Source organism: Arvicanthis niloticus, chromosome 26, assembly GCF_011762505.2.
Source record: "Arvicanthis niloticus isolate mArvNil1 chromosome 26, mArvNil1.pat.X, whole genome shotgun sequence".
In the NCBI taxonomy this organism is placed as follows: Eukaryota; Metazoa; Chordata; class Mammalia; order Rodentia; family Muridae; genus Arvicanthis; species Arvicanthis niloticus.
In genome coordinates, this window is record NC_133434.1 from 34817449 (window position 1) to 34843923 (window position 26475).

The window sequence follows — 26475 nt, forward strand, 5'->3', positions numbered from 1 at the left end:
AAAGAAATCAGTTAACATCCTGATAGCCAAAGCAGCTATCTTAACAGTGTCAGCAAGGCTGTGCAGTGACGGATGGGTGGTGACAGTAACTCAGTTCTGACACTGCTAGAGCTACGTGATGCTGTGGGGTAAGTGAAAAACCTCAGCTACTAGAGAAGACAGCTATCCTCAAACCAGGGCAGGACAGCTAGGCTGACTTTACAGTTTGCACCTGCATCTGACATCAGCAAAGGAAGGGCAGGAGCAGGTAGTCAACTCTGTTAGAAAAGAGCTGGGGGTTGTGTGTGGGGGTGTCTTCTCAAATACTCACAAGGGCTTGGTGAGCTACACGGTGTGTCAGCTGAATGGTAACCTGAAAAGTAATCAACGAATTCTCAACTGACTTTTCACCCATAAATAAAAGGAATGCAAGGCAAAGAAAAAACCATCTCTAAGTCACAAGCTCAGAAAGGTTAATTTCTCGCCTACCTTCCTCCACTCTACCAAAGGATGCTGATCCTTGAACTGATCAAATCCAATCGGCTGGTGTGGATACGTGCTCAGCCTCCGTAATGCTTAAGACTATCTCTGGGCTAGAGGGTTACAACTCAGAGGCAGAGTGCTTCTCTAGAATGCCAGAGGCTCTCAGGTTGACTCCTAGCATTTCAAACAAAACAAAAACATGATTTTTTTTTCTTTAGCACCAAAATGCAAAGTCACGCTGGGCGGTGGTGGTGCCTTTAATCCCAGCACTTGGGAAGCAGAGGCAGGTGGATTTCTGAGTTCGAGGCCAGCCTGGTTTACAGAGTGAGATCCAGGACAGCCAAGGCTACATACGCAGAGAAACCCCGTCTCGAAAAACCTTGAAATAAAAAATTTTTTTAAAAAATGCAAAGTCACACTCAACATAAAAGCAATTGAAAATGTCTCAGGTGCACATTCAATTATAGCATAATTATTTTTATTTAAAAAAAGGCAAATAAGACTATGTACCAAGAATAATTAACAATCTCGAGAACATTCACTACCTAATAAAGGAATGAATAATGTTTAAACTACAACAAAACCCATGCTGAATTAAGATTTATCTGGAAAAATTAAAAAAATCCAAACATATAAAAAGACAGTTTATTTTTAATCAATCAAAAGTGAAGAGTTCTGGACAACGTCAATTTCCACTCACCATAATGCTATAGTTATACATTAAATATAATTACTATCTATACATATGCAAAAATATAAAGTTCTATTTCATACGACAAAACCCTTTTTAGAAACCATTTTAAAATTAAGTAGAACTTCTCAACATCTATGTGAGGTGTAAGTCCTTCTGAAGGTTCCGCTAAAGGTTTTAAGATATAACACTAAACCTAAACACAGTGTCCTTTGTCAGTTTCAAAAGTAAGTCTACTAGTACAAGAACGAAAACTGACAGCTTCATTACACGCTACTTAAATACTACCGTTTAGACTGTCTAAGTCCTCCATGTCTTCAAGTATGGAAGCAGAGCTCAAACATCCCACAACACAGCACTACATAGATGGAGTTCTTAGGAAAGACTGTGATCATATGGCACAATATTAATGCTTTACCCCTTCAATATGTCTTGAAATAAATGACAAGTTCTTGTTTTGTTTTTCTTCTAAAAGGCCAAAAGTTATAATTTGTATTTAGATCATCTGATGTGGTAAGACTTAAGAGTGTAAAATACAACATCCATATTTTATCATAAAAGTAAAGCTGGTACAAACTACAAAAGGCCCCGCCCTGCTGGGCAGCTCGGTTAAAGCTCATCGTGGTAGAAATAATGGTCGTGGAGCTGCCTGCCATAATCTGTGGCTTCGCTGGTAAGAAACAAGTCTTGGTTTTCCAGAATCTCTTCTTCAGAGAGCTTTTTGTCACTATTCAGATCCATCTCATCAATCAGATGAAGAGCCTTTAAAACAAACCAAACCACAAGGCATCCAGAACCAGTCTTTGTAAGGGAAGCTCACTTTAGTGAGATCTAGGTACACCAGGAGCTCAGTAATGGATCCTTGTGTTGTACCATTACACATGCACCGTGTCTGTCTACCGCTTCTCTCATTACTCTCTTACTTAATCTATACTGGGCTCTGCATCTCTACATAGGATCAATACAGGGTTAGCATGGGATAATCCACTTGAACCTCTAAAGGTATGACACAGCTGTCATCCTATGGACTGTGTCTCCCTGGGGGGATAATATGAGAGAGTTTTATCATTTAATTCAAAACAAAATAATGTATTCATCTTAATTAATTCTATTTCTTCTTTCTTTGGATCCAGGTTCCAGCTCCCTTTCCTATCAGTTACACAAAGTGTGCACTGGGAATTCTGATACTTACTTCCTCTTGTGCAATGCCCTGGTTATTGGGCACTACCCACGACAACAGCTCTTGGGGATCAAGCCGGCCATCGTTATCTTTGTCATAATCATTCACGAATCTGTCCTTTTCAACAAGTATCCATTCTGGGTCTTCATTTGCAGCTTAAGAAGAAAAGCAAAAGCAAATACAAATATATAATATCGCATGACATCAGTAACAAGTTTCATATATCTCTAAAATAAAGGAAACAAATTTAAAGTTTACTATAAAAGGAAACCCAAGAAACAGAACTACTTAACAGAACAGTCCCGGAATAAGGACAGATATGTAAAGATTTCCAAAAGTGAGATGTCAGCTAAAAGAACACAGTTTTAAAACTGTTGCATAGTTAAGCAGTGCTTTTATTAAGTGTTGCCACATATCCCAATTTCTAGTTTTCCTAATTTTTAAGTGGTAATATTCTATTTATTTATTTATTTATTTAATGTATGTGAGTACACTGTAGCTGTCTTCAGACACACCAGAAGAGGGCATCAGATTACAGATGGTTGTGAGCCACTATGTGGTTGCTGGGAATTGAACTCAGGTCCTCGGAAGGGGAGTCAGTGCTCTTAACTGCTGAACTATCTCTCCAGCCTCAGTAATATTTATTTTTAATTAAAAAAAAATTTTTTTTGACACAGGGTCTGAGTTCAGACTAGTCTCAAACTCCCTATGTAGCTGAGGTTCTGAATCTCCTGCCTTCATAAACTAGGTGCGAGGGTTACAGTATGTGCCTCCACGTCTGGTCTGTGCAGTACTAATGCTGAAACCCAGGGTCTCCAATGCACTAGGCAGCACTCTGAAACCAGACACGTGCCCAGTTCAGGGCAGTACCATGTGACTATCTTACATGGTCCTGTACTGCAGTGCCAATAACAAACCAGGAAAACAACTTTAAAACTGCATTTTAAAAAATGTGTAAACACCAACTGTGGTATAGGACAATAGCTTAGAGAAAGGGCATTCTCTTTACGGTCAAACTTACTTCATCTAGTCTATACTACTAAAATACACACACACCCACACAATAATATATAGTATATATGTATTTTATGTCCCTTCTCAAAACCTACATGCAACAGCACAGGAGTTTGTTTAAAAAAACAACCTTCTTTTTTTCTCTTTGAACTGACAATGGCATTGTATTTGCTAGAAAAGGAAAGAAGATGTTTCAAAGTATTCATGGAGTAGCCACAAGCAAGGTAGCGTGTCAGATGGGCTGTGTGTCGAGCCGGCTCCTCTTGGCTCCTCTTGTCATACAGTCCTCCACAGGCTCAGCCCCTCCTGTAATCCCACCCATTCTCCCTCCATCCCCTCAGGCAACTCACTTGGATCCCTCCTGTAATCACCAAGGAATTCTTCCAAACTGACGAACCCATCACCATTTTTATCATGTTCTTCCAAAGCCTCTTGGATGACGAACTCCTATTACACATTCATTCAAAGAAAAAAACATACTTGTCACAAACACTGTAATTCCACTGCAGAAAATTTTCACAAACAATTATTCTGGTTGCTCATACTTACAGGAAACAATTTTTAAATTCTAGAAATCAGAAGTAAGAACTAACCCCAAGTACGGAGTAATTTTAAATGTTACATCTTTGTTCTTCTGTGTTGTGAAGAGTTCTATTTCACTCCCATAAACACCCTCATCACTAAGCAGATGCTTCTGCTCTCGGTACATTGTCTTCCCTCTCAGGAATGCCATCTCTGAAAGTTTCACAGGGTCTCCTGCTAGACAAAGAACTGCAGGAAACTAAGGCCTGCAATTCAGGGATGAGCACCCTAACCGACTGTCCAATACAGAGTGTCAGCCCTAAGGACCCCCCCACCCCGCGCGCACGCACTCAGCAGGTTGTACCTACATACTTATGCGTACATATACATATGTGACAATAACTCATCAAAGAAAGCAGCTTCCGTTTGAGTGATGGGGAGCCTGGAAGTTGGAGGGAGGGAAGTTGGGAGGGAGAAAGGGGGAGAGGAAAGTAATTTATTTTTATTAAAGATGTATATAGAAAAAAGAATGCCACTTCTGACTACCCCCATCCCTTACCTCCATCAGCCCTGCAATCCAGTAGAGGCTCTCAGAGAGCATGACCTTAAACTCCTTGGCACACAGGGTGGAAACAGCAGCTTGGGTCCATCTCCCGTATCTTCTGAGATGGGCTCACCCCCAGAGCTTTGCTTTCCTTTTAGTCACTGCCCTGTCTAGTCTCTCATGTCTTCAGTCACTGCCCTGTCTAGTCTCTCATGTCTTCAGTCACTGCCCTGTCTAGTCTCTCATGTCTTCAGTCACTGCCCGCTGCTACCTAAGCCTCTCAATCCAAACTTTAGAATCTGAACTGTAATGAAAATATAGACCCAAATCTCCAGTCTAGACAAATTCAAGGGCTTTACCTATAGCTGTATGAAGCAAAACTGAAACACACATTGCTGTGCTTTTAAAAATCCAGTTGTACAGATTTTGCATAGAGAAAAGGCTAGCTAGGGATCCAGGGATTAGTTTTAGAGAAAGCATATGAGAATCTCATAAAGCTAATATTTTGGGTGGTGGGTCTACATACATTTCTTCTGGAATAGTGCTACAGTTTATTCATTTATAAAACACATTCTTTTTTTTAAATTATAAATCATATTTTTAAAGGAGAAAGGAGTGTGTAATCAAACAAAAGTTAAGGATCACTGATTAAAATGATAATTCCCAAATTCAAGCAATATACTTGGGGAACAACAGATTTATTTTAATAATGTTGCCAGACTTTAAAAGAATTTTTAGAACTACATGAATGAAAATATTTCAAAGCTAGGCCTGGTAGAGCAGGCCTGCAATCACAGCAACTTGGGAGTCTGTGGCAGGGGGATTGAAAGCTCAAGGCCTGTCCATACTACACAATCAGGTCAAGGCTAACTGACACAATTTATAAGGACCAGGTGAGTAACAGACACAAAAGCCTATGTTCAATTCCCACTATCACAGACAGAACAAACCTTTCAAACTAAATTCTAACTTGAATCCATGATAAAAAAACCATGTAACTGGTACTATATCCTGCCTTTTCCTATATCCAACATACCCTTAAGATGGGGAGAAAAAAAGGTAAGTAAGCAGGAGTCAGTGACGCTTCTGTCAGAGAGATCACACTGTGATCACGTCTCACGAGCTGCCAACAGCTCCACCACAGCACAGACTGCACAATCAAGGAGGACTCCGTCTGCTGCATCCCACTGTGTCAAAGCTATGGCTTTTGTCACTTTTACACAAGCTGAAAACTTCAGGGCCCTTGCTCTCCCTTAATACTTGCAAACCAACATTCTTGCCACTGCTATTACAAGGTCTTCAAAGCATTGATGAAATCTATCCCCTCCCCCGCCAGGCCCCTATTACATAATGCCTGTTACTTAATTGCTCTCCCCAGCTCTCCCCATCTCCAGTCAACTGTTCCTTGTTCTCTAAGAAGTCAAGGTCCAGTACCCTCTGCCTGCTTTTCTAGAACTCAATTAGCTTGGCCCAGCTTAGCTTTGGCATTTAAATTACACCTTGCACTGGTCTTAAACTAGGTCATGTCCTTTGTGCCAAGTGAGAAATTAGAAACTTCACAATGACAAGCAAAGTGGCACTAATGGCACAGTCTTGCAGCTGAGCTATGGAGAAAGATGTGCCTGCTTGTTATTCAAGACAGCAGATTCTGGTCATTACCTACTCAACAAAAAGCTACACCTCCCTCCATAAACCACTCAGGAAATAAACCACACAGCTGGAGGTTTATGCCATACAGCAGACCTCAGTATACATGTACTGTCATTAAAGTTTTCTTATGTGAAGCAAGGCTTCTCAAGAAGTGTTAGAACTATTAAACCAGACTCCAACTGTCCAGGGTCAAAGAGCTGATCCATCACTCATTTGTGGTGCTGGGGCCTGCAGCCTTGTGCAGGAGGCTTCCGAATGGCATTCCCAGAGTAGTTCCTTAGGTTCTCAGGGGATGAGAACACTTACTATATGTAATGTTGCAAAAGTACGGCAGTGCCACTGCCACCCAATGAAAACCAATCAAAATGCAATCCACTCTTCCAGACCAAAAGTTCTTGTAAGTGAGGCTGTAAAGCACACGAGAGCTCGGATGACCCAGCACCGAAAACCTAAAACAAGGTCTGTCTGAAAACTACAAAGGGATGAAAGGCCTTGATGGTTCTAACAGAGGAGGTAGCCACAGAAAGACCGCAGCATGTACACACAGATGAAAAGCAACATCCTTTCTTCCTCCCTCCTGTTAGGAGCCGCAGTGAGCGTGACAACATTCGCCATTACAAGATGGCGCGGGCATCCTGTGCTCCCACAAGTAAACAACTGACTGCGCAGGTGCAAAAGGCAAAAGAGCGCCAAAGTCACTGCCCATCCCGGGGCGTAATATGGGGTGATGAGTGAACAGCCAATCAGAAGTGAACACGCCACTCTAGGGTACATATAGCAGTGCCTTTCCCGGGCTTGGTGTCTTTCGCTTCAGCTGATACAAGAATAAAACCTCGCTGTAGTAACTACCCGAACACTGCCTCCCGTGTCTCTCTTGTGGGCGAGGGGTCTCAGAAGGGGCTCAGAACACCCTCCCACCATCTGGCCATCACCAGAAGCCTCTCTTACCTCTTCTATCTTATGTGGAGAGGGTATTGGAACATTTTGAATCTGAAGTCTCCATATTCTGTTGTTTTACAACTCATTTTTAACAACTTGGCACATGGGTTTTAGTTACTCAATGTTGGGAGCCGACTTTAGTAGAAAGCGGCTAGATCAACTTTGCAGCCATCTGGAACCATATACCCTGATGAAAGACTTGGTTGTCAAAAGCCTATAACAGCTGAAGCACACTCTGATAAATATATTGTTTATCCCACATAGCTTGTTTTGCTGTTTAGTGACCTCAGCTGTATGGTGCACGTGGTAAAGTGTTTTCACCTGTGTTCTCTTGCTTGTGTATATAAATACCTCAGAATTCCCTTCAAAAGGAGAGACTTGAGAAAATAGAGAAGAGACTTGATCACACCCTGTCTTGTCTTCATTCTTCGAGTTTCTTGCCCCAAGAGCCCCACATCTCTCTTGACCAGAGCACTTAGCTCAACAAAAGTGTTGAGGCCAGCCAAAGCGTTGAGGCAGAGCACGGGCGTCAACAACTCAATAATTCTGTTAAGCTTGGTCCTTACCGTCATATAATCAACTTCTTCAGGGTGCTCAAATGCAATAAACTCTTCAAGACTCAGACCAGGACCAGAATCCTGGTTAGCTTTTTCAAATCGCTTCTTATCCTTTAGATGAAGCTAAAAAAAAAAAAAAAAAAAAAAAAGGACAAATTTATTTAAGGATTTCAGTAACAAGTCAGCATTAAAAGACACTTTGATAAGTAAACATGACACGGGATTTATACATTATTATAATATATGTATATTTATCTTTACAGTAGCCTTCTGAAAGTAGGAGGGGCTGATCACAAGCATTCACATAAGGCAACACAGAGACAGACACATCACAGTCAGGTAGATGCTGACCTTGGTTTGAGTAAGACACTAACTATGCATGCAGGGTAACTGCTTGACCACTTTGGCTTCTTCAATAAACTGGAACAAAAATCTCTAAGAGGCTTGTATGATAGCTGTTACCATGTAACCCAAATAGTAACCCTGAAGTGTACTGAATAGAGTGTAAGTGTTAGCCAGGGGCGGTGGCACACACCCGGAATCTTAGCACTCCAGATACCGAGGCAGAAGGATTATGACTCTGAGGCCAGTCTGTGCTAAAAAGGCAGATCCTGTCTCAAAACAAACAAGCCAACCAACCAACCAACCAACCAACCAATCCTAAAACAATAGAGTCCTAGACTGTTAACAATACCTGAGATGACATGGTTTAATAAAAGCCAGATATTTAATTCAGCCCAGCAATTTTGAAATGCTTCCAAAACAATAAACATAAGACCACCACTTATATCTTGGTAGAGTTTTTTTTTTTTTTTTTTTTAAATTGATTCTTGTCCTCTAAATGATTTTTCAAAAATATGTTAACATCATTTGGGAGGCTGAGGCACGTGGATCTCTATGGATTCAATGCCAGCCCCTGAGATCCAGGCTAGGCAGGGCTATGTACCATTAAGACCCTGTTTCAAAAAGCAAACAAAAAAACCAAAACCAAGAAACAAAAACACGAACACACACACAAAAATATGTTAACGTGTTTCAGCAAAATGGTCCCTTATTTTGAGAAATTCATCCCTGACGCCGTATGTGGGGCTCTTCACACTGCTAATTATTTGTTCTGCAAGTTAAATAAACATTTTTTGTTTTCCTTTTAAAAGTGTGTTCACATACAGAAACTGTTCAGCCTAAGAGCACTTTAGGATGATTCTGTGACCACCAGCTTTCAATGCCATCAGTGTGACATTGCTAACTAACCCACATACTTTCAATTTTTAATTTCTGGGAATAGCCTTCTGCACCAAAGAACTTGCATATAGTAAAACTTCATCTTTTAAAACAAATTTTTTTTTTTTTTTAGCCATTTTCAGTGTAAGTGTTCCATCATTGTTAATTTTTTTCAAAATAGCTTAGTGAGCAGTCATTTACCTCAACAGTAGGTATTTTACTGACACCCAGTGGAGAGACTCATGTGTCCCTTATAGAATTTGGTGTTCAAACATCTAGACTCCACAAGTCAGCCATATTCTCTCAATTATAACAGTTTGAAAAACTGATTCTGATAGCTGCATTTATGTTTCATAACTTTAAATATTTTAGATCAAATAATTTACATTTAACAGTCAGGTTTAACATGGGGAGAAGTAGATAAACAAGAATTTGAGGTCCTGTGTAGAATCAACCAAGTCTTTTGAATAAGTCACTGTTTAAAACATCATCTGTTTAGACTTCCTTATGAAAGAACCCTTCGATTTGGAGAAAAAAAAAAAAAGTTTTAGCAGAGTGAGCTAACTTTGGCCAAATTTGCCTATGGAAAGAAAAGCTCTCTTTCAACAAGCTGAAAGAGGTAGGGAAGGAGAAAGCACAGGAAGCAGAAAAACAGTGAGGGGGAGGGTCGCATCTCATGGCCATTTGATTGTAACTAAATAACAGTGCATACTGCTAAGCATGGTGCCACACACTTGTAATCCCAGCCTTTGGGAAACTGAGGCAAGAGGATCACAAGTTTGAGGGCAGCCAGGGCTATAGTTTAAGATTATGTCTCTTGAGGCTGGAGAGACAGCTCCAGCACTGGCTGTTCTTAGAGAACCGAGGTTTGATTCCCAGCACTGGTAGGACAGCTCACAACTTTCTGTAATTTCAGTTCCAGGGAATCTGATGTCCTCTTCTGACCTCTGAGGACACCAGGCATGCACATGGCACACAGACATACATGCAAGCAAAACACCCAAAAATAAAACATTAGAAAACCCTTAAGTCTATCAAAACAGTGCCTCATAGTAAATGACTCAATATATATTTTGAATTGTAAATTTAAAAAAAAATAATGAAAGTTTCACAAATTCAACCTTTTTATTTTCTTTTTATAAATTTCTTATAGTATACTAAAGCAGTGGTTCTCAATCTGTGGGCAGAAACCCCTCTGGGTCTGAATGACCCTTTCACAGGGGTCGCATACCAGACATTTACATTATAGTTCATAACAGTGGAAAAATTATAGTTATGAAGTAGCAACAAAATAATTTTATGGTTGGAGTTACTATAATATGAGAAACTATATTAAAGGGTCACAGCATTAGGAAGGTTAAGAACCACCGTACTTGAGGTCAAAATACAGTAATAAGAAAACCATATTAATCATTTCTTTTTATACAGAAATTTATAAAGAACAAAACTACAATACTTTGGGCAAACAAATGTTATTTTACATGAGAAACTATATAATTTATGATCCTAGGGTGAAATTCTAGGTCTTAACAATAAGCATGCAATGACTATCTTATATAAATAAATGTTGCTTATACATGTATTCAGTAATTGAAAGTTAAAATTCTGAACTTTGCCAGGCAGCTTCCCAATCTTCAATTACTCTGCTTAAATGACTAATTTGTGTTCTTCATGCTACTCAGAAAAACATTTTCAGATACTGCAGAGTAAAGAGGTAATTACCTTAAATGGTGTATTCTTTAATGTCAACTCATCAAAACCAAGAGTTAGGCACAATTTGATTTTAGTTTTCCACTAGATTTCAATACAGAGAACTTTGTTTTGCATAGATTACTGCTTTTTATGGCTACTTTATTCTTGTCTGATTTTCAGTTTGTAACTCGTTCCTCATCTTTTATAGTTTATTTGTTGAGGTAGGTTCTCACTGTGTAGCCTTGGCTGCCTGGAACTCACAGGAATCTGTCTGCCTCTACTTCCTGAGTGCTGGGATTAAACTCAGACACCATCACACCCAGACTCTTTATACTCTGGAGAATAACGCACATTTTCTCTGGGGTTTTCTTTATATTCCACACCAATTTTTGAAAGTTGTAAGTCATCAAATTCTTTTAAAAAATGACTAGAACAGCAAAAAGATAGCGATGGTCCTAGTTAAATAATAGCCAATAGGATTCCTATTGGTAAGTGTTTGCTTTGGGGCTATATCATTTCCGTTTGGACACTTAGATTCATTTAATGAATTCTTTAAACATCTTGTATTTATTAACATGTTTATTTTTATGTATGCGTGTGTGTGTGTGTGTGAACTCATATTCATGAGTTTATGTGTATATGCATTAGGGCTGGAGCCCTCAGAGGCCAGAGAGGGTCACCCAATTCCTTGGAACTGGAGTTACAAAGCTTTGTGGATGCTGGGAGCCCATGCCAGATCCTCTGAAAGAGCAGCAAAAGCTCTTAACTTCTGAGCTCACTCTTGAAGGACAGTCTTAGAGCAACATGTGCTGAGCACTTGAGGAGAATAGCACTGAAACAAGGCATCTTTAAAAAGCACTATCTGTATTTTCATAAATGTGTAGTAAAGCCTTTAAAACAAAGACTTTGATGTCAACACCATCACGTCTTGTATAAAATTCCTTCCCAAGAATACAGAAACATATATACCTTCTGTGTGTGTTCAAGTATGCAGGTGCTTGTGGGCATGGACATAGACATTTTAGTGGAAAAGTAATTCTTTGGAATGGTAAAAAAGACGTTAGAGAGGAATGAAGGTAAGAAACAGGCAAGAAATTATACCCTAACTAGTAATTTTAAAGTATTGCATTTAAGGTCTCTGTCCTTCCCTGACAGGAAAGACAGTAGCATGTCATGGTTTTAGCAAAGCCCCAGAACTCCAGTGGTGCTGAGGAGAGTGCTCACGAGTCTCATGATCACTTGTCTTCTCCTGAGCACTATCCAGGATCAAAACTGACCTTGTAGGCTGCTGGAAAATAAAAATTCAAATAAGGAAAAGCCAAGCAAAAGGTTTACCTTCTTCCTACAAATTAAATCCTAACTAATTTAAAGCTGATGTAGTAAACAAATGCTTAAACACTTTTACTAAATATAAACTTCTGTGACGTGTACATGTTTCTTCTGTTTGTGAGACAGGGTCGTTTTTTTCCCCATTAAATTAAAAACAAACCATATGTATATGGGTGTTTTGTTTGCATGTATGTCAGTGTACTACATATATGCCTGATGTCCACAGAGGCCAAAAAAGGACATCATAGTCCTGGCACTGGAGTTATAGAAGGCTGTAAGCCACCATATGTGTGCTGGGAATTGAACTTGTGTACTCTGAAAGAGCAGCCAGTTGTCTTAACAACTAACCCACCTCTTAATTCTTTATTACATTTTTAAAAACACTATTCATTTATGTATTTGGGAGGGGGCATCAAAGCACATGTTTGGAGGTCAGAAAACAACTGTGACAGTCAGTTCTCTTCATCTACCAGGTGGGTCCTGGAGATTAGACTCAGGCCCTAAGTCTTGGCAGCAAGCATCATTACCCACTGAGCCGTCTCACTGGCCCAAGACAGTCATGCTTCAAACTGGAGATATTCTTGCTTCCACCTCCAAAGTACTGCTTCTTTTATAATATTCTTTCAACTAGAAACAAACTACACAGCATTCCAACCATTACTGTACATTGTTTTCCCACACCACTGTTATCCTCAGTGGGGACTCTACCCCTTAGGGATGAGAAGACTGAGGCCAGGGAGGTTTAGCAACTGTTAAGTGGTTGGACTCAGTGTGAAGTCAGACAGACTGGCTTGTAGGTTAGAAACCTTAACCTACACACGGGTGACATATGGACAGGTTAAGAGTAATTATAGGTCAGGAGTGCTGGTACACAACTTTAATCCCAGTGCTCAAAGGCAAAGGGAGGTGGATCTCTGTGAGTTTGAGGATGAGTAGTCTACCTGGGGAGTTCTGGAGCAGCCAAAGCTACAAAGTGAGACTGTCTCAAAAAACCAAATCATTAGCAGACAGATACGAAGCTGGAGTTAGTAATAGTTAGTAATAGTTAGTAATAGTTAGTATAGTTCACCCAGCCAGTGCAATTCTAAAATAAATACTATATATAACAATAAATGATGACCATTATAAAAATTAAGAGGCACACATGCAAATGAAGCAGAAAGGCTCAAATGATTTCCAAGTACCTCAACAAGTTCTGGGACACATAATTTACAACAAGACATTTGTTTTTATTTTCATTCTTTTTTATGTTAAAAAATCCTTTAAAGTGTTTTTGAAATATTAATTTCTCAAGCATACAGTCATTTATATTGATATGCTTTTGGTTTAACAGACTTCCTAGATGTCTTGAAAAGTTCTTCCTGAAAACTCAATAACTCTTCTCACCTGGCAGTGCACGAATTTAATCCCAGCACTTGGGAGACAGAGGCAGGTGGATCTCTGAGTTTGAGGTCAGCCTGGTCTATAGAGTAAGTTCTAGGACAGCCAGGGCTACACAAAAAACATGCCCTGAAAACAAACATAAAAAAGTTCTCATTTCTGTTTAAGCTGCATATTTGCTTAAACAAAATTAAAATTCAACACTCGACATACGGTATACTGGATCTTCAGAAATGAGTCATTATGAATTCTGTAATTGTAAATACTGTAGCAGTAATTCAAAAAATGAACAACAGAGGCGATCCAATAATCTCACTCCTGGGAATGTACCCAAGATAATTAAAAGCAACATCTAAAAGAGAGACTTGTATCCCACACTTACTACAGGATTAAAAAGAAAAAAAACAGGGCATGAAGTTGGGAAGAGGTAAGGATAGGTGGACAGTCAAAACACACTGTATAAGTGTATGAAAAGTTAAAAGAATAATAAAGAATCCAAGAAGATGAACACTATATGGCAGAGAGACACACGCCCCCACCCACCCACCCACAAGAATATCTGGGTTGTTGTGGTTTTTCTACACAAGCTTTCTCTGTGTAGCTCTGGCTGTCCTGGAACTCATTCTGTTGACCAGGCTGGCCTCGAACTCAGAGATCGAGCTGGCTCTGCCTCCCAAGTGCTAGGATTAAAGGCTTGTACCATCACTGCCTGGCAGATATCTGGTCTTTTTACATTATGTCCTTTCTGGACAGAGAATTTTGACATATGCTAACACACAGATTAACTCTGAAGACATTATGTTAAGTGAAATAAAGTAGTCATAAAAAAGCCAAACCTGATTTTCCTTACATGAAGTACGTGGAATAGGCGAATTTATAAATGGTGGGATGGTGGGTGGTGGAACGGGGAGTTATTGTTTAATGGGTACAAAGGGTACAGAATCCAGTTTTACAAAATACAGTTTGATCAACTGGTTGAACAAAAAGATGAACATACCACTCCTGAAAACTCTTTCAAATGGTTCAAGTGGGTTGGGAAACAGCTCATAGTGAAGTGCTTGTCTACCATGCACAAAGTTCAATGTCTAATACCGTAAAAAAACAAAACAAAACAAAACAACCCCCCCCCCCCAAAAACGTAAAATGGTAAATGTAAGAGGTGACAGCTCAGTGGGCAAAGGGCTTGCTCACACGTGTGAGGACCTGGGTGTAGTTTCCTGACTCTCATGCAAAGTAGGACATGCCTGTAATCAGAGCACTCTTTACACGGGAGGCTCTGTCTCAAACACGGTGCAAGACTGACACCGAAGGATGTTCTCTGACCTCCGAAAGTGCCCAAATAGGAATACACACAACAAAAGTAAATAATGAAAAATGTTATAGTTATCTTGCTACAATTAAATTTTTATTTCATTTTTCAAGGATGGAATTATCCCACCCCCAAAATGTAAATATATTAAGCTGATTGTTAAATTATTTTAAAAATAAAATCCTGAGACATATATTAGTATCATCAAGATGCACTTAAGGAACAACTCTGGAAATGTGGACAAATTAGTGAGCAGGGAAACGGATGCAGGGATAACAGGTCTACAGGTAAGAGTCCTATGTGTGGGTAAAAGGAAACCATCGAAACCCCCACTGGAGTGGAACTGGTGGATGCCCAGTGACAAGGCAACAGTCTAGGACCTCAGGCCCTCTTGTGCTTCCTCAAACAGGAGGATAAAGAGAAGGATGTGCTCAAAAGGAGCAGAGTGGACCCACCTGCCTAAACGACTCCTCCTCTGTGTCATCCAGTGCAGTGTTCTCATCAAAGTCAATCACGCGGTCATACATCTGGATGTTGTACTCATCCCATGTCACAGTACCATCGTTGTTCTTATCATATTCGACAAACTGCTGTTTGGCTTCTTGCATAGCGTAATGCTTAAAAGACATCTGAATCCACTGACTGAGTTCATCTACGAGAATTTCCCAGAACACAAGAATATTCACAAGAATTCCAATCTGAGTGATGATTTTTTAACTCTTTTAATTGGCCTAAGAGTATTGATAAAAATAAGGAGGTGGGGAGAGCATGGTAGTCAAAGGACGTTGGAATTATCATGTCTCTTAAGAAGCATCGAGAACTAAATGGTTATTTATCTTTGTATGTTTAGAAAAAATTTATTATTTATAAAAGCTTTAAGTTTTCCTTTAACTTATGAGTTTAAAAAATATGCATGTGCACATTATATTTTACACACACACATAGTATGTGCTTTTTTTTTGAGACAAGGTCTTACCATGTACCTGGATTGGCTTAGAACTTACTACATAGACAAGACTGGCCTCAAACTCAGAATCCTCCTGCCTCTGCCTTCCAATGTTGGAATGGATTATAGTTGGGTCCATCACACCTTAATCAAGATGTGTTAGGAGACATGGTTTAAACTGTGAACAGTAGTCAGGCCCCTGAAGGCAGAGAAGCGCTGTTCTGGCAGAGTTCCTTTAAGCATCACAGCATGTGGACGACATTTTAACAAAGCAGTAATGATCATTTCTGCCTTTCTTGTATAACTGCCAGTATTTTCTTGGTACCTGAAGGCACGGAGAGGAAGTTAAAACATTTCAAATGCCCATTTTCAGATTAACGATTTCTTCATGGAGGCAGCCATTACACTGTGTTATAGAAGATAGGTGAGGCGGTTACAAGGAATATTGATTGGCAAGAGGAGCATGAGTATGCAGCACTTGGTTTAGGGGCAATGGACCACTAGGGTTACAGACTGCTGCTTCTCTGCTGGCTTGTAAGGGCTCAGGTACATAGACACCCGGATGACTTCTACCCCTACTCCAAAACCCTAACACTTACTATGCAACCGTCCATTGAACCAACTTGTAATCCTCATTATTTCAGTTAATAAAACTGAGGTTCAGAAAGGTCTAAGGTTTCATAGCTAAGAGTCTATAGATCCTCACCTGCTTTTGGCTTCAGAGCTGTAAGGATGGTGCTTTGTCTATTTTTAAAGCGGGTCTCTCCCTATTGCCCAAGCTGGTCTTCACTCCTTGGTTTAAGTTTGCATCAGGGCCTTTGGGCCCAGCTTTAGACTCCAGCCCTGGCCCTGAAAACTCAAATCAGTAAAGTTCTCTTAAGGGTGCTCCAGAGGTTTGTGTTTCCTTAAGCCCCAGGAGTCTTTCTTCTTAAAGGACTTAGTGGCGCACAGTAGGAAACAGAATGTACCAGGGACCAGCAGCACAGACTCACACTGCAGCCTGGCCCTAAACCATAGTCTACCTTTCAAGCTCTTTCCCTATAAAACGAAGGTCAGTCTATTTAAGCACATCTAGGTCCCAACAAGTACTAAAGTCTTCTAGATCCACTCCATGTGTAAAAGGAGCTTCATCATGGTTTAACAGGAACAAACCCGAGGGCACCTATGTGACTGTTTATTGACAGTATACACTGAATTTCCCTCTTCCCGAACGTCATTATCTGGATGCTGAACAACATTTACAGGAGAGACACCACAAGCAGCTTGTTGTCACAACGACAGATTTCTGAACCTTCAAAAGATCAACCCGGAATAGTATAGATAGAATACTGATAGATTCAAGACTCGCTTGAATCAAACCGGGAGGAGGAAATTGCTAGCAATTTACTTAAAACATTCTTTTCCACTCTGTACATTCCATCTCTGCCTAAGAACATACCTAAGAGCAATCTTTTGTTGTTTGTTTTGAAAGAGGGATATTAAGAATTGAATTAAGACTAAGAGCTGGATTGCACTCCTGGGTTTGCCATTTATTTGAAACTAAGGTTTGCCCTCCTGTACTCGACTTTCTCCATCCCTATGAAGAGGTGGATAAGCTGGTTCTAAGCCCCCATCAGCACCAACGTGTTTGAATGTTGCAATATAATTCACATGCAATAGGATGTTTTCTATTCGCTCACTGTTACCATAAAGTAATAAAGGCAGATCTTAAATTTCTATATACCAAAGGAGCACCGTATCATGTGACATGCTGAGAAGGGTTTGGGCAAATGTCTCTAAAATGAACCGTACTATGGACAATGAGAAAAGTGACGTGAGGAAGAGGATGTCTCAAGGTACGACTGGCAAACTTACCCTCTCCCAGCCAGTAATGTTTACATACCACTAGAGAAAGCACTGATTTGACTCATGGCCCACCTTCCAGGCACAAGACCTATTTTCTCTATCACAGTACTTTTAGCTTTGTTGGTACACTAGCAATCTAGAAGAATTCAACAGACAACAGGTTTAAAGTGTACATTACTCTCCTACAAAGGGCTTTCTCCATTGGTGTTGGTGCAAGGCAGTCCTTACGTTCAGTGAGAAAGCCATCAGAGTCCGAGTCAATTTTCCTTATGATCGACTGCAATCGTCTTTGCTGCTCTTCGTGGCCAAGTTTAACATACTCATCGACGTCTTCCTTTGGGGAGGGAAACCACACACAGGAGAATTGAGCATTACAATCAGTTGGGGCGTAATGGTGGAGGGAAATAGAGCTACCACATGCCTCATTTGCCCCAATGGTTTCAGGGTGACCCACACTTCTCTTCAATACGCCCCCACAACCACTCTAAGTGATCCTGTCCCTCGATCCAGGAATAGAAAGAATCTAATTCTGGGACTGCAACTGAACCACCAGCTTTACAGGCCTCAGGGTCTCCGAGAGCGCAAGCGGAGCCCCGCCCGGACCCCATTGTCAGGCCGCTCTTGCTAAGGCCTCTCCTGGTCGTCCCGCTTTGTCACAGGACAAAGCCCATGGCGATGCGGAGCCCAGCCTGGCATCCTCACCTGGACACCCAGCAGGGCTTCGCGGTCGTAGTCCGCCCGATGCTCGCCCTGCGGGTAATGCAGCTCCTCCGCCTTGCTGGCGCCGGCCACCGCGGCGGACAGCAACAGCAGCAGCCCCAGCCCCGCCGCAGCTAGCCTTGGGCCCAGCCGCATCGCGCCCGCCCAGCGAGGACGCGGAAAGCCGCGAGGAGGGAGGCAGGCGGAGGCCGGGCTTGGCAGCCTTGCTTCACGGGCGGCCACAGAGGGGCGGCGCTGCATGTGGGGGCCGGGGCGTCGGCTGCGGCGGTGGCAGCGGCCGGGCCTCCACAATCCCAGCCTGAAGTCTGGCGACTACTTCGTTGCTGAGGCCCGCCAGGCCCTGCCTTATATGGCCGCGGGGGCGGGGGCGGGTCCAGAGCGCTTTGCCTGTTGCTGATTGGGCCGTGCTGCCCTGGGGGCGGGACCTTGCTGTTGCCTCCTACTAGAAACCGCAGGCGAGCCAGCTGCTGGGCCCGCGAGACCCCTGTGGGCCCCTTCACCTTTGCGGCCATACCCTGGGGAATATGGCCCCAATTCAACAGCACTTTTCCTTTTCCTTTCAGTCCTGGCGGGAAGTTACTTGGCCATTCCGAGCGTTTGTCCTGGCTTCCATCAGTGGGAGAGAGAGCTTGGGGATTTTGGTGCAAAACAATACTGTATTGTATCTCAAAAAAAAAAAAAAAAAAAATCTTTGCTCTAGGAACAGACCAGCAGTATCCATTTCTGATGCTTCAGTGTGCCTTAATTTCCCCACAGCAGGAAGTAGGGTATCAGGAATTGCTGCCAGATGTTTGCATCTGATGTTCAATTTATATGACCTGGTTAAATTATTTGGGCCTCTGAGAACCTCTTTGCGCTTTTATAAAATACGAATAGTTTTTTCTTTTATGTTTTTTTTTTTTTTTTTTTTTTTGGAGACTTTTAAATAGTTGCAAAGCGCGAATTAATGTAATGCCTTTAGAATAGTAACTGGTACATATTGTAAAGTGTTTGATAAATGCATGTTTTCACCCATGGGGGGAAAAACAAAGGATAGTTGTACAGAAAAATAGCTCATCAAGTGGCTTTATGGATGGATGTGTGCACACGTGTTTTTTTTTTCATGCCTGTTTCAGGTCTATGTAGTTTCTCCACCCAGAGACGTTGTATGTTGTAACTTGAACTGTTTTGTTAGAGGTCTTTTCAGAAGAAGAAAAGGCTTTTTTTGGGGAGCGGGGGGGGGGGGGGGAGTAGAAGGAGTTGTCTTTTCTGTCTCAGCCATTGGATTAGGGGCAGGAATCCTGTTCTGAACTGAAAACTAACTCTGTGTGTATGAATTACAGAAATTTCTTGTGCCAGATTGGGATCTTATGTTTGGCCAGAAACCATCATTGAAAGGTTTTTAGAAGAAAGATAAATACCAGTGTAGAACGGCGTTTTAAATACCAGAGCAGAGTGTAAATAACAGTTAACACTTCAGATTCAGCTTCATTACAGGAATAAAACCTTCATTTTTTGGGTCATATTATGTTTTATTTCAGTTCTGGGTTTTGAGGTAGTCTAAAAAATAAGATAATTTTACTTAAAGTTTTTGGACAGATTATTCTCAAGCAAACGGTAAATTCTGACAGGCTTCTGATGAATTCAATTAGGAGGGATGGGATACAAAGTTTTGGAGAGGTCCTTTTAAACTCAGGAACTCAACAGACAGATGTGGGGGCACAGGGAACTAATGGAATTTAAAATGAATATGAAGTATCAGTATAAATGAACGTTAGAAAATATGGTTCTGTTTTCTTTTAGCTATTCTTTTATGTATTATTATTATTTTTTCTCTCCCTCAAATGTAGGAAAGAGGCTAAGTTAACTTGGGGGACCTTACTTTGAGATCTTTGTGCACTAAAGGGCTCTGGGCAGGACTCAGGAGCCTGCTCATTCTCAAACCCTATGCGGAGTTCCGGATGGAAACTCTCAGGCTTTGCTTTCAGCGGCATTTCAGATGGATCCAGGCAGAAGAAAAACTTAAAGACTCCTGAAGAAATCGTAGGCAACCCCTCTTAGAACCATAAATCCATGTTTTTTGAGAATTTTTTTGGAAACAATACAGTAAAAAGAGACATCAAACTAAGCTTTTGTCATTTGCATGTAATTAATTCTCTTTAGAGAAAAAATATTTTTCAAGTAGGTAGCCTATGAAAAAACATGAAAACACAGAAATTAATTTTCAATATTCTTTTATTTACTTTTTATTTGGATGTACTTATGTATTATAAAGTACACAAATATTAAGGATGTAACTTAGAGACTTTCTTTCTTTCTTTCTTTCTTTTTTTCTTTCTTTCTTTCTTTCTTAAGATAGTAAGGCGAGCTGGCCTTCATGGCAAGTCTCTTTCTTATCTCAGCCTCTAAAGAGGTGGGACTGCAGGCCTGAGTCACCGTTCCTGGAAAGTCAAGTTTTTTTTTTTTTCTTTTTTTTCTTTTTTGAGGTGTATATACACTTGTGAAATCTGCCTGGCACTGAGTCTTTCTCATCCCAAAATATCTACATCCGGAGACATATCCTGAAGTCTCAGGTAATGGAGACTGGGGAAGAAGACTCACCTGAGGAACCCTCAAGTTCTCGAATAGCCTGGGCAACACAGAGAAGTCTCGTTAGTCAGGAGATTAAAGCTAGATGGAGTATGTATAGTTCTGGCCTCTTTCATCATGGACGGATGGTCCCTGATCGTGAACTTTCTATGGATGACATCATAAAACATGTAAAGCATTTTGCCTTGCTAGCAAACTGGATGATGTCGTAGAAAGTTCATAGAGGAACATAGAGACCAGTGAAATGGAAAGAGAGCAAGGGAGAGTAGATGAGTGCGTTTGAAAGGATGAAAGGGAAAGGAGAAATGTAATTTACATTATAATCTCAAAAAATGTAGAAAAGAGAAATATCACCGATGACTTTGGAATCAAACTCAAACATTCACTCTTTAGCTCTGCCACGTAAATGCCCATCTGTCAGCACGCACTACTCTTAGAGAAGAGTATTTACTAGTCTTTCTGAGGTTTCTGGACCACAGGAGGTTCAAGCTTTTGTCTTTTTCTCTTTTAGAACATCTCTGTCTTCCAGATCCTGTACACGTTTCCTAAAGGAGACCCACAGCTTCCTGGGAACAAAACTGTTGACCTCTTAGGTGTTTTCTTCTATTTTGTGTTTAACACGTTCCGCTGCTATGGCATTTAGCAGTTTAATGTGAGCATCAACATGACTGCAAAGCTGTGGGAAGCCCGAGGTCAGAAACTGTGTGATCTCTCTAAAAGGCCTTACCAATAAGACAAGTTCTCTACACTTTTGTGAATGAGTGAGTCCAGCTCTATTGGCATTGTTTCAGAGATGGATACTAGAGTTAACTGTACGATTCAGGAAAGACATTTGTGGATTTCTTACTTCTTGAGTTTGATACGCTGTGCTTTACAAGAAAGTGTGGTTTCTAAAAACAAAACAATGGGTACTGGACATGTGGCATGTACACTTCTTGTGTTTACAGGGGCCTTTCCACCAGAATTAATGAGATTTGGCACAATAAACAAGCTAAGCAGAAAAGCCAACAAACTCAGTAGGTTTACAACTTTACACAGATGGAATACACAAAGAACAAAGGAACAGAGAGAGCTTGTGGAATGGGCAAGCAACTTAGACTGAATGATCACACAATTAGGGGGATTTTCTTGGTTGTTAAGTCTTTTGTCAGTCTTTGGAGAGGAGATGTGAGAACTCCAGGGTTATGGTGGTCATAGAGGATGACAGAAAATACTCTATTGGTAGGTGTATATGATACTCGGAAAGCAGGTTCATTTCGAAGGAGTATCCAAAGGGGTATGTGGACCCATAAAGTCACAAGAACCCATTAGAAATGCTTCAGAGAAATTCAAAGCAATTGCCTGGCACTAACACAGATCTGTCTCAATAGTTAAATGTAGTGATAGCTTCCTCCCCTATTTCCAGCAATTCACATTTATGGCCCTCTGTTCCTGTCATCGGTCCATTTTTGGCTCTAAAGTCAGGAGTTATTAGACAGAGTATCTTTCCCAACTTGTTCCCTGTATCCAAAGGGTGTCTACACATCCCAGCAGACCTGGTATTATTAATCATGCACCTTATACACCCAAAAATAGCTCAGAAAGTACGGAATTTGGAAGAAGATACAGTGTGTGGTTGTCTTAATTGTTAGCCTTATGCTCAAGCTGTCTAGCGCCCTCCCTAGGCTACGCCCCTAAGCCCTGTGCTTTCATTACGCCTCAAGAGTCTATCCTACAGCTTTTAAACACAGGTGCTTGAAGCCTTAGTTAATTAAGCACATTAGCAGGAAAAATACAGAAGATAAAGAAGCAGGTAAAAGTTAGCTAAAGACGACAATAAGAGAACAAAGAAAAAGGGATACAATGTAGCTTGAGCAAGAAATTTCATCCTCATTAGTAATTACTAGTCACACTTGATATATAACTGACCAGAGTTTGTTATGTATAGTGTGTGTGTGTGCATGTCCGTGTGCGTGTGCCTGTGTGTATTTCATTTGTGATGCTATAGCAAAATACCTGAGCCAGGAGTACTTTTTATATTTATAAAGGACAGAAATGTATTTCCTCTAGTTCTGCAAGAAGAACAGATTAAGATGCCAGCAGAATTAGTATCCAGGGAGGACTGTTCTGCCTCCAAGATGGCACAGTCCCTGAGAGTCTGGCATGCTGAGCCCTCACAGGTCCACAATAGCATTCATAGGGCAGAGCCTCATGACTCAATACTCCCTAAAGGTCCCGCCTTGTGTAACACAATGTTGCTTAGGGAATTAAGGGGAGGGACAATTAAGTCACTTCAGACAGATATGCCTCATACTAAAACAGATTACAGAGGACAATACCAGGATGCTCTGAGGCTAGTATTGATGCAGAGGAATATGGACCAGACTGGCCTGACAGGTCTAGAAACACTCTGCAAGTTCTCAGTAAATGTCCACATTTCTTTTGAAAACAATTCTTATTTATTCTTTGAGAATTTAATACATGTGTAATATTATGTCCTTCCCAATTCCTGTGGACCTCCTCTTTTCCCCACAGTACCTCCTCCTTTCATGTTTTCTTTTTTTAAAATAACCCACTGCGCTGAATTAGGGCTGCTTGACTCTGTGTGTGTGGAGGTTTTTTTTTTTTTTTTTTTTTTTTAATGCATCATGAGCAATTTACCTGTGGGAAGCCATGGCAAGGTCTTACTCTTGGCAAACACTCATCCTTGGCTCTCCTATCTACTATTCTTCTTTCTGCTTACCTTCCATGATTCACTTGTCAGTTCTCAGAACTTCAAACAAGGCCTCATAGCAACCCACCTTAGTTACCCTTCCTCCTGATCTCTAGATTTAGACAACATCCTGCTAGATAGATGTTTTTAGAAACCCTGGTAATGGAAAGGCTTTGTGAGAATAACTTAGACCCCACAGCTGCAGCTAGCTTCCTCCACCTGCAAACCCCTCTTTCCTTTCCTACCCCTCCCCATATCCTGTTTTCAGAGTATATAACCGGTGTGAACAATAAAAATTTTGCCAGCTTAATCAGACTTCTTGACGTGCTGTGCCTTTTTATTTTCTTATGCATCTCAGTCCTCTCCACAGGGTCTAAGGGTCCTACTTGACTGTCCAGCTGGCCTGGACATTTACCAATACAGTTTACCTTACACTTCTCAAGGCAAAATGACGGCTAAGCCCCAACAGCCATTAACAGTCAATAGCTTGTCACCTGGGGGGAAAGGATTCCCTCCCTACTCAGGCTGGGAAATGTCCACCTTTCATCCTTGGGCTTTTTTTTGTAGCAAGAAGTGTTTTTCCTCACCTTCCTTCCTCCCCGTTGTGAGTTTTCAGTTCTTACCACAAATACTGCTTCAACTAGATCTATCTGGTTGTTTTTGTTTGTTTGTTTATGTTTTGCTTCACAGCCCTGGGGATTGAACTGAGAGCCTCATATGCATGCCAGGAGAGCATTCAGTCAGTGAATTGTAGCTCCAGTCCGTTTTTGTTTTGATTTTGAGACGGTCTTGCTAAATTGTCCAGGCTAATCCTGAGCTAGATCTGCGGCAGAGCTAGGTCTTAGTCTTTGGAGTCTGAACTCCAGAAATAAATATATTATCTATTTTAGAATTCCACAGAACGAGTTAGATTGCTTCAAAACTATGGCTTCCAGTCTTTACTCAGAGTTTACTCATCATTGAGAGCTGTGTCACATGTCCTGACTGAACACACTCTCACCTGCTCTCCACCTAACAGGAGAGCAACTTCAGAACTGGAAGTGGAGGGACTAGAAGTGAATTATACCAAGGAGACTGGACCTCAGAATCCCGTTGTTCAAGCCTTCCTTTATTTCTTATTGCACAAATTAATGTGACTATTATGATATTTTCTTATGTTAACACACTGTGAATTAATCAAGTCCAGCCACATTCTACTGTTGTAAAAACTATTGTGTAACCATCTCCTCCAAATAGTAACCTGCCTTCCAGGAAGCAAGGAGACTCCTAAGACTCAGGAAGCTCAGAGGGACTTGCAAGGCCCCTCCCTGATATGATGGTGGCAGTTGCTGGAGGAGGGGAGACTGGAGGGCTGCCTGTCAGCTAGGTGGGAGTTCCCAAGGCTGTGAGTTCTGTGAGTCATCACCATGCTGGGTGGAAGTTTTAGTCACCTATGCTCCTGCATGGAACCCCAATAAATGAATTGTGTCACCAAGCTGGACTCAGAAGGAGTTGTTCTTTGATTTGTCCTGGTGCCCTGGCTGGAATGTACAGATGTCTGGTCATGTCTCACCAGGAAAGCTCACAAAGCAACCGCCATCTCCACACTTTTCTCAGCTCTAGCAATTGCTTTTCTACTTTCAGGTCAGTTCATTTTTCCTTTTTATTGTTTCCACATGTAAGGGAGAATACATGAAATCTGTTCATCTGTGTATCACTAGCTAACATTTGCTCAGTACTGCATTAACTCAGGCTTTTTTTACTTCCTGCCATCTGTTCTACCAAAGGACCTGGGTTCAATTCCCAGCATCCACATGGTGACTCACACTGTCTGTAACCCCAGTTCTAGAGGATCTGATGTCTTGGTACGGCCTCCATTGGCATCAGACATGTAAGTGATATACAGACATACATATATGTAGGCAAAACCCCAGATCATTAATAAAAAATAAAAATAAGTTGTTTGATATGGGTTCTGGGAAGTGAATTTAGGTCCCTTAGAACATCAGCAAATGCTCTTAACTCCTGAAACCTCTCTCCAGCTCTTGACTTTTTTTCAACACCAAGCTCATTCAATGGGAGAGCTAGATATCCACGTGGATCACTCCACTCCCCAGTGACTTTGGATACTTCCCTTATATCATAGACTTGAACTAATTCAACATGGATCAAAGACATCAATGCAATAGCCAACATTATAAAACTGTAAAAAGAAAACACAGACAAAACACCTTTGTGACCTCGAGTTGGGCAGCAATTTTTGATATATGATATTACAACTAGAAAATTGAAGAAATGTAGTAGGCGAATTGGATTTCAGCAAAATCTTAAACTTCTGTGTACTAAAGAACACTGCCTCTCTTTCCAGACAACGCTAAGAGAAGGGCATCTCTCGGGACAACTGGCACAAGCGCTGCAAGACCCTGTGGTAAGAGAAAACTCTACCACAAGAAGCAGAAGTATGAGCTGGGACAGCCTGCTGCCAACACTCAGACTGTCCCTGGCCGTATACACACAGTCTGAGTTCAAGCACGCAGTAAGAAGCATTGTGCCCTGAGATTGGATGTGGGGAACTTTTCCTGGTGCTCTGGGCGTTGTACTCACAAAACGAGGATCACTGATGTTGTCCTCAATGCATCCAATAATGAGCTTGTCCACACCAAGACCCTGGGGAAGAACTGCATTGTGCTTATTGACAGCACACTGTAGGGCAGTGGTACGAGTCCTACTATGCACTGGCCCTGGGCTGCAAGAAGGGGACCAAGCTGACTCCTGAGGAGGAAGAGATTTTAAACAAAAAACAATCAAAGAAAATTCAGAAGTAACGTGACTAAAGGAAAAAGAATGCCCAAACCAGTAGTCTTCTGGAAGAATAGTTCCAGCAAGGCAAACTTCTCTCCTGTATTGCCTCAAAACCAGGCCAGTATGGCAGAGCAGATGGCTATGTGCTTGAAGGCAAGAAGCTGGAGTTCTATCTGCAGAAGATCAAAGCCCAGAGAGGCAAATAAGCTGTCCTTCCTAGCTCGGGTAATAAAGGTGTTTGCACTTCTATATGTAAACACACACACACACACACACACACACACAAGAACACTGACCTCAGAGTAAAAACAAAGAAAAATAAAACCAACAACTCTCCCAAGTCCACAAATCATGCATTCCTTGATAGAGTAATTCCCAGGGATACATTAAGAAACTCCTACTGTTCTACACAGTTCTAAAACAATGAGAAGTT

General features: G+C 41.2%; 1 protein-coding gene and 1 pseudogene across 1 annotated transcript; one reads left to right on the top strand and one right to left on the bottom strand.

Annotated features, from left to right (window-relative positions):
- Window positions 1–923: 923 nt before the first annotated feature.
- Rcn2 (reticulocalbin 2) lies at window positions 924–18358 on the bottom strand. Its single transcript, XM_076925709.1, has 7 exons — window positions 17984–18358; window positions 17510–17615; window positions 14946–15142; window positions 7569–7682; window positions 3698–3794; window positions 2346–2488; window positions 924–1915 (listed from the first exon to the last, which is right to left on the bottom strand). The coding sequence occupies exons 1-7, from the start codon at window positions 18239–18241 to the stop codon at window positions 1763–1765; spliced, it is 1068 nt and encodes a 355-aa protein (XP_076781824.1). The 5' UTR covers window positions 18242–18358; the 3' UTR covers window positions 924–1762.
- Window positions 18359–21233: 2875 nt separating this feature from the next.
- Window positions 21234–26248, top strand: LOC143438768 (small ribosomal subunit protein eS8-like; annotated as a pseudogene).
- The last annotated feature ends 227 nt before the right edge of the window (window positions 26249–26475 follow it).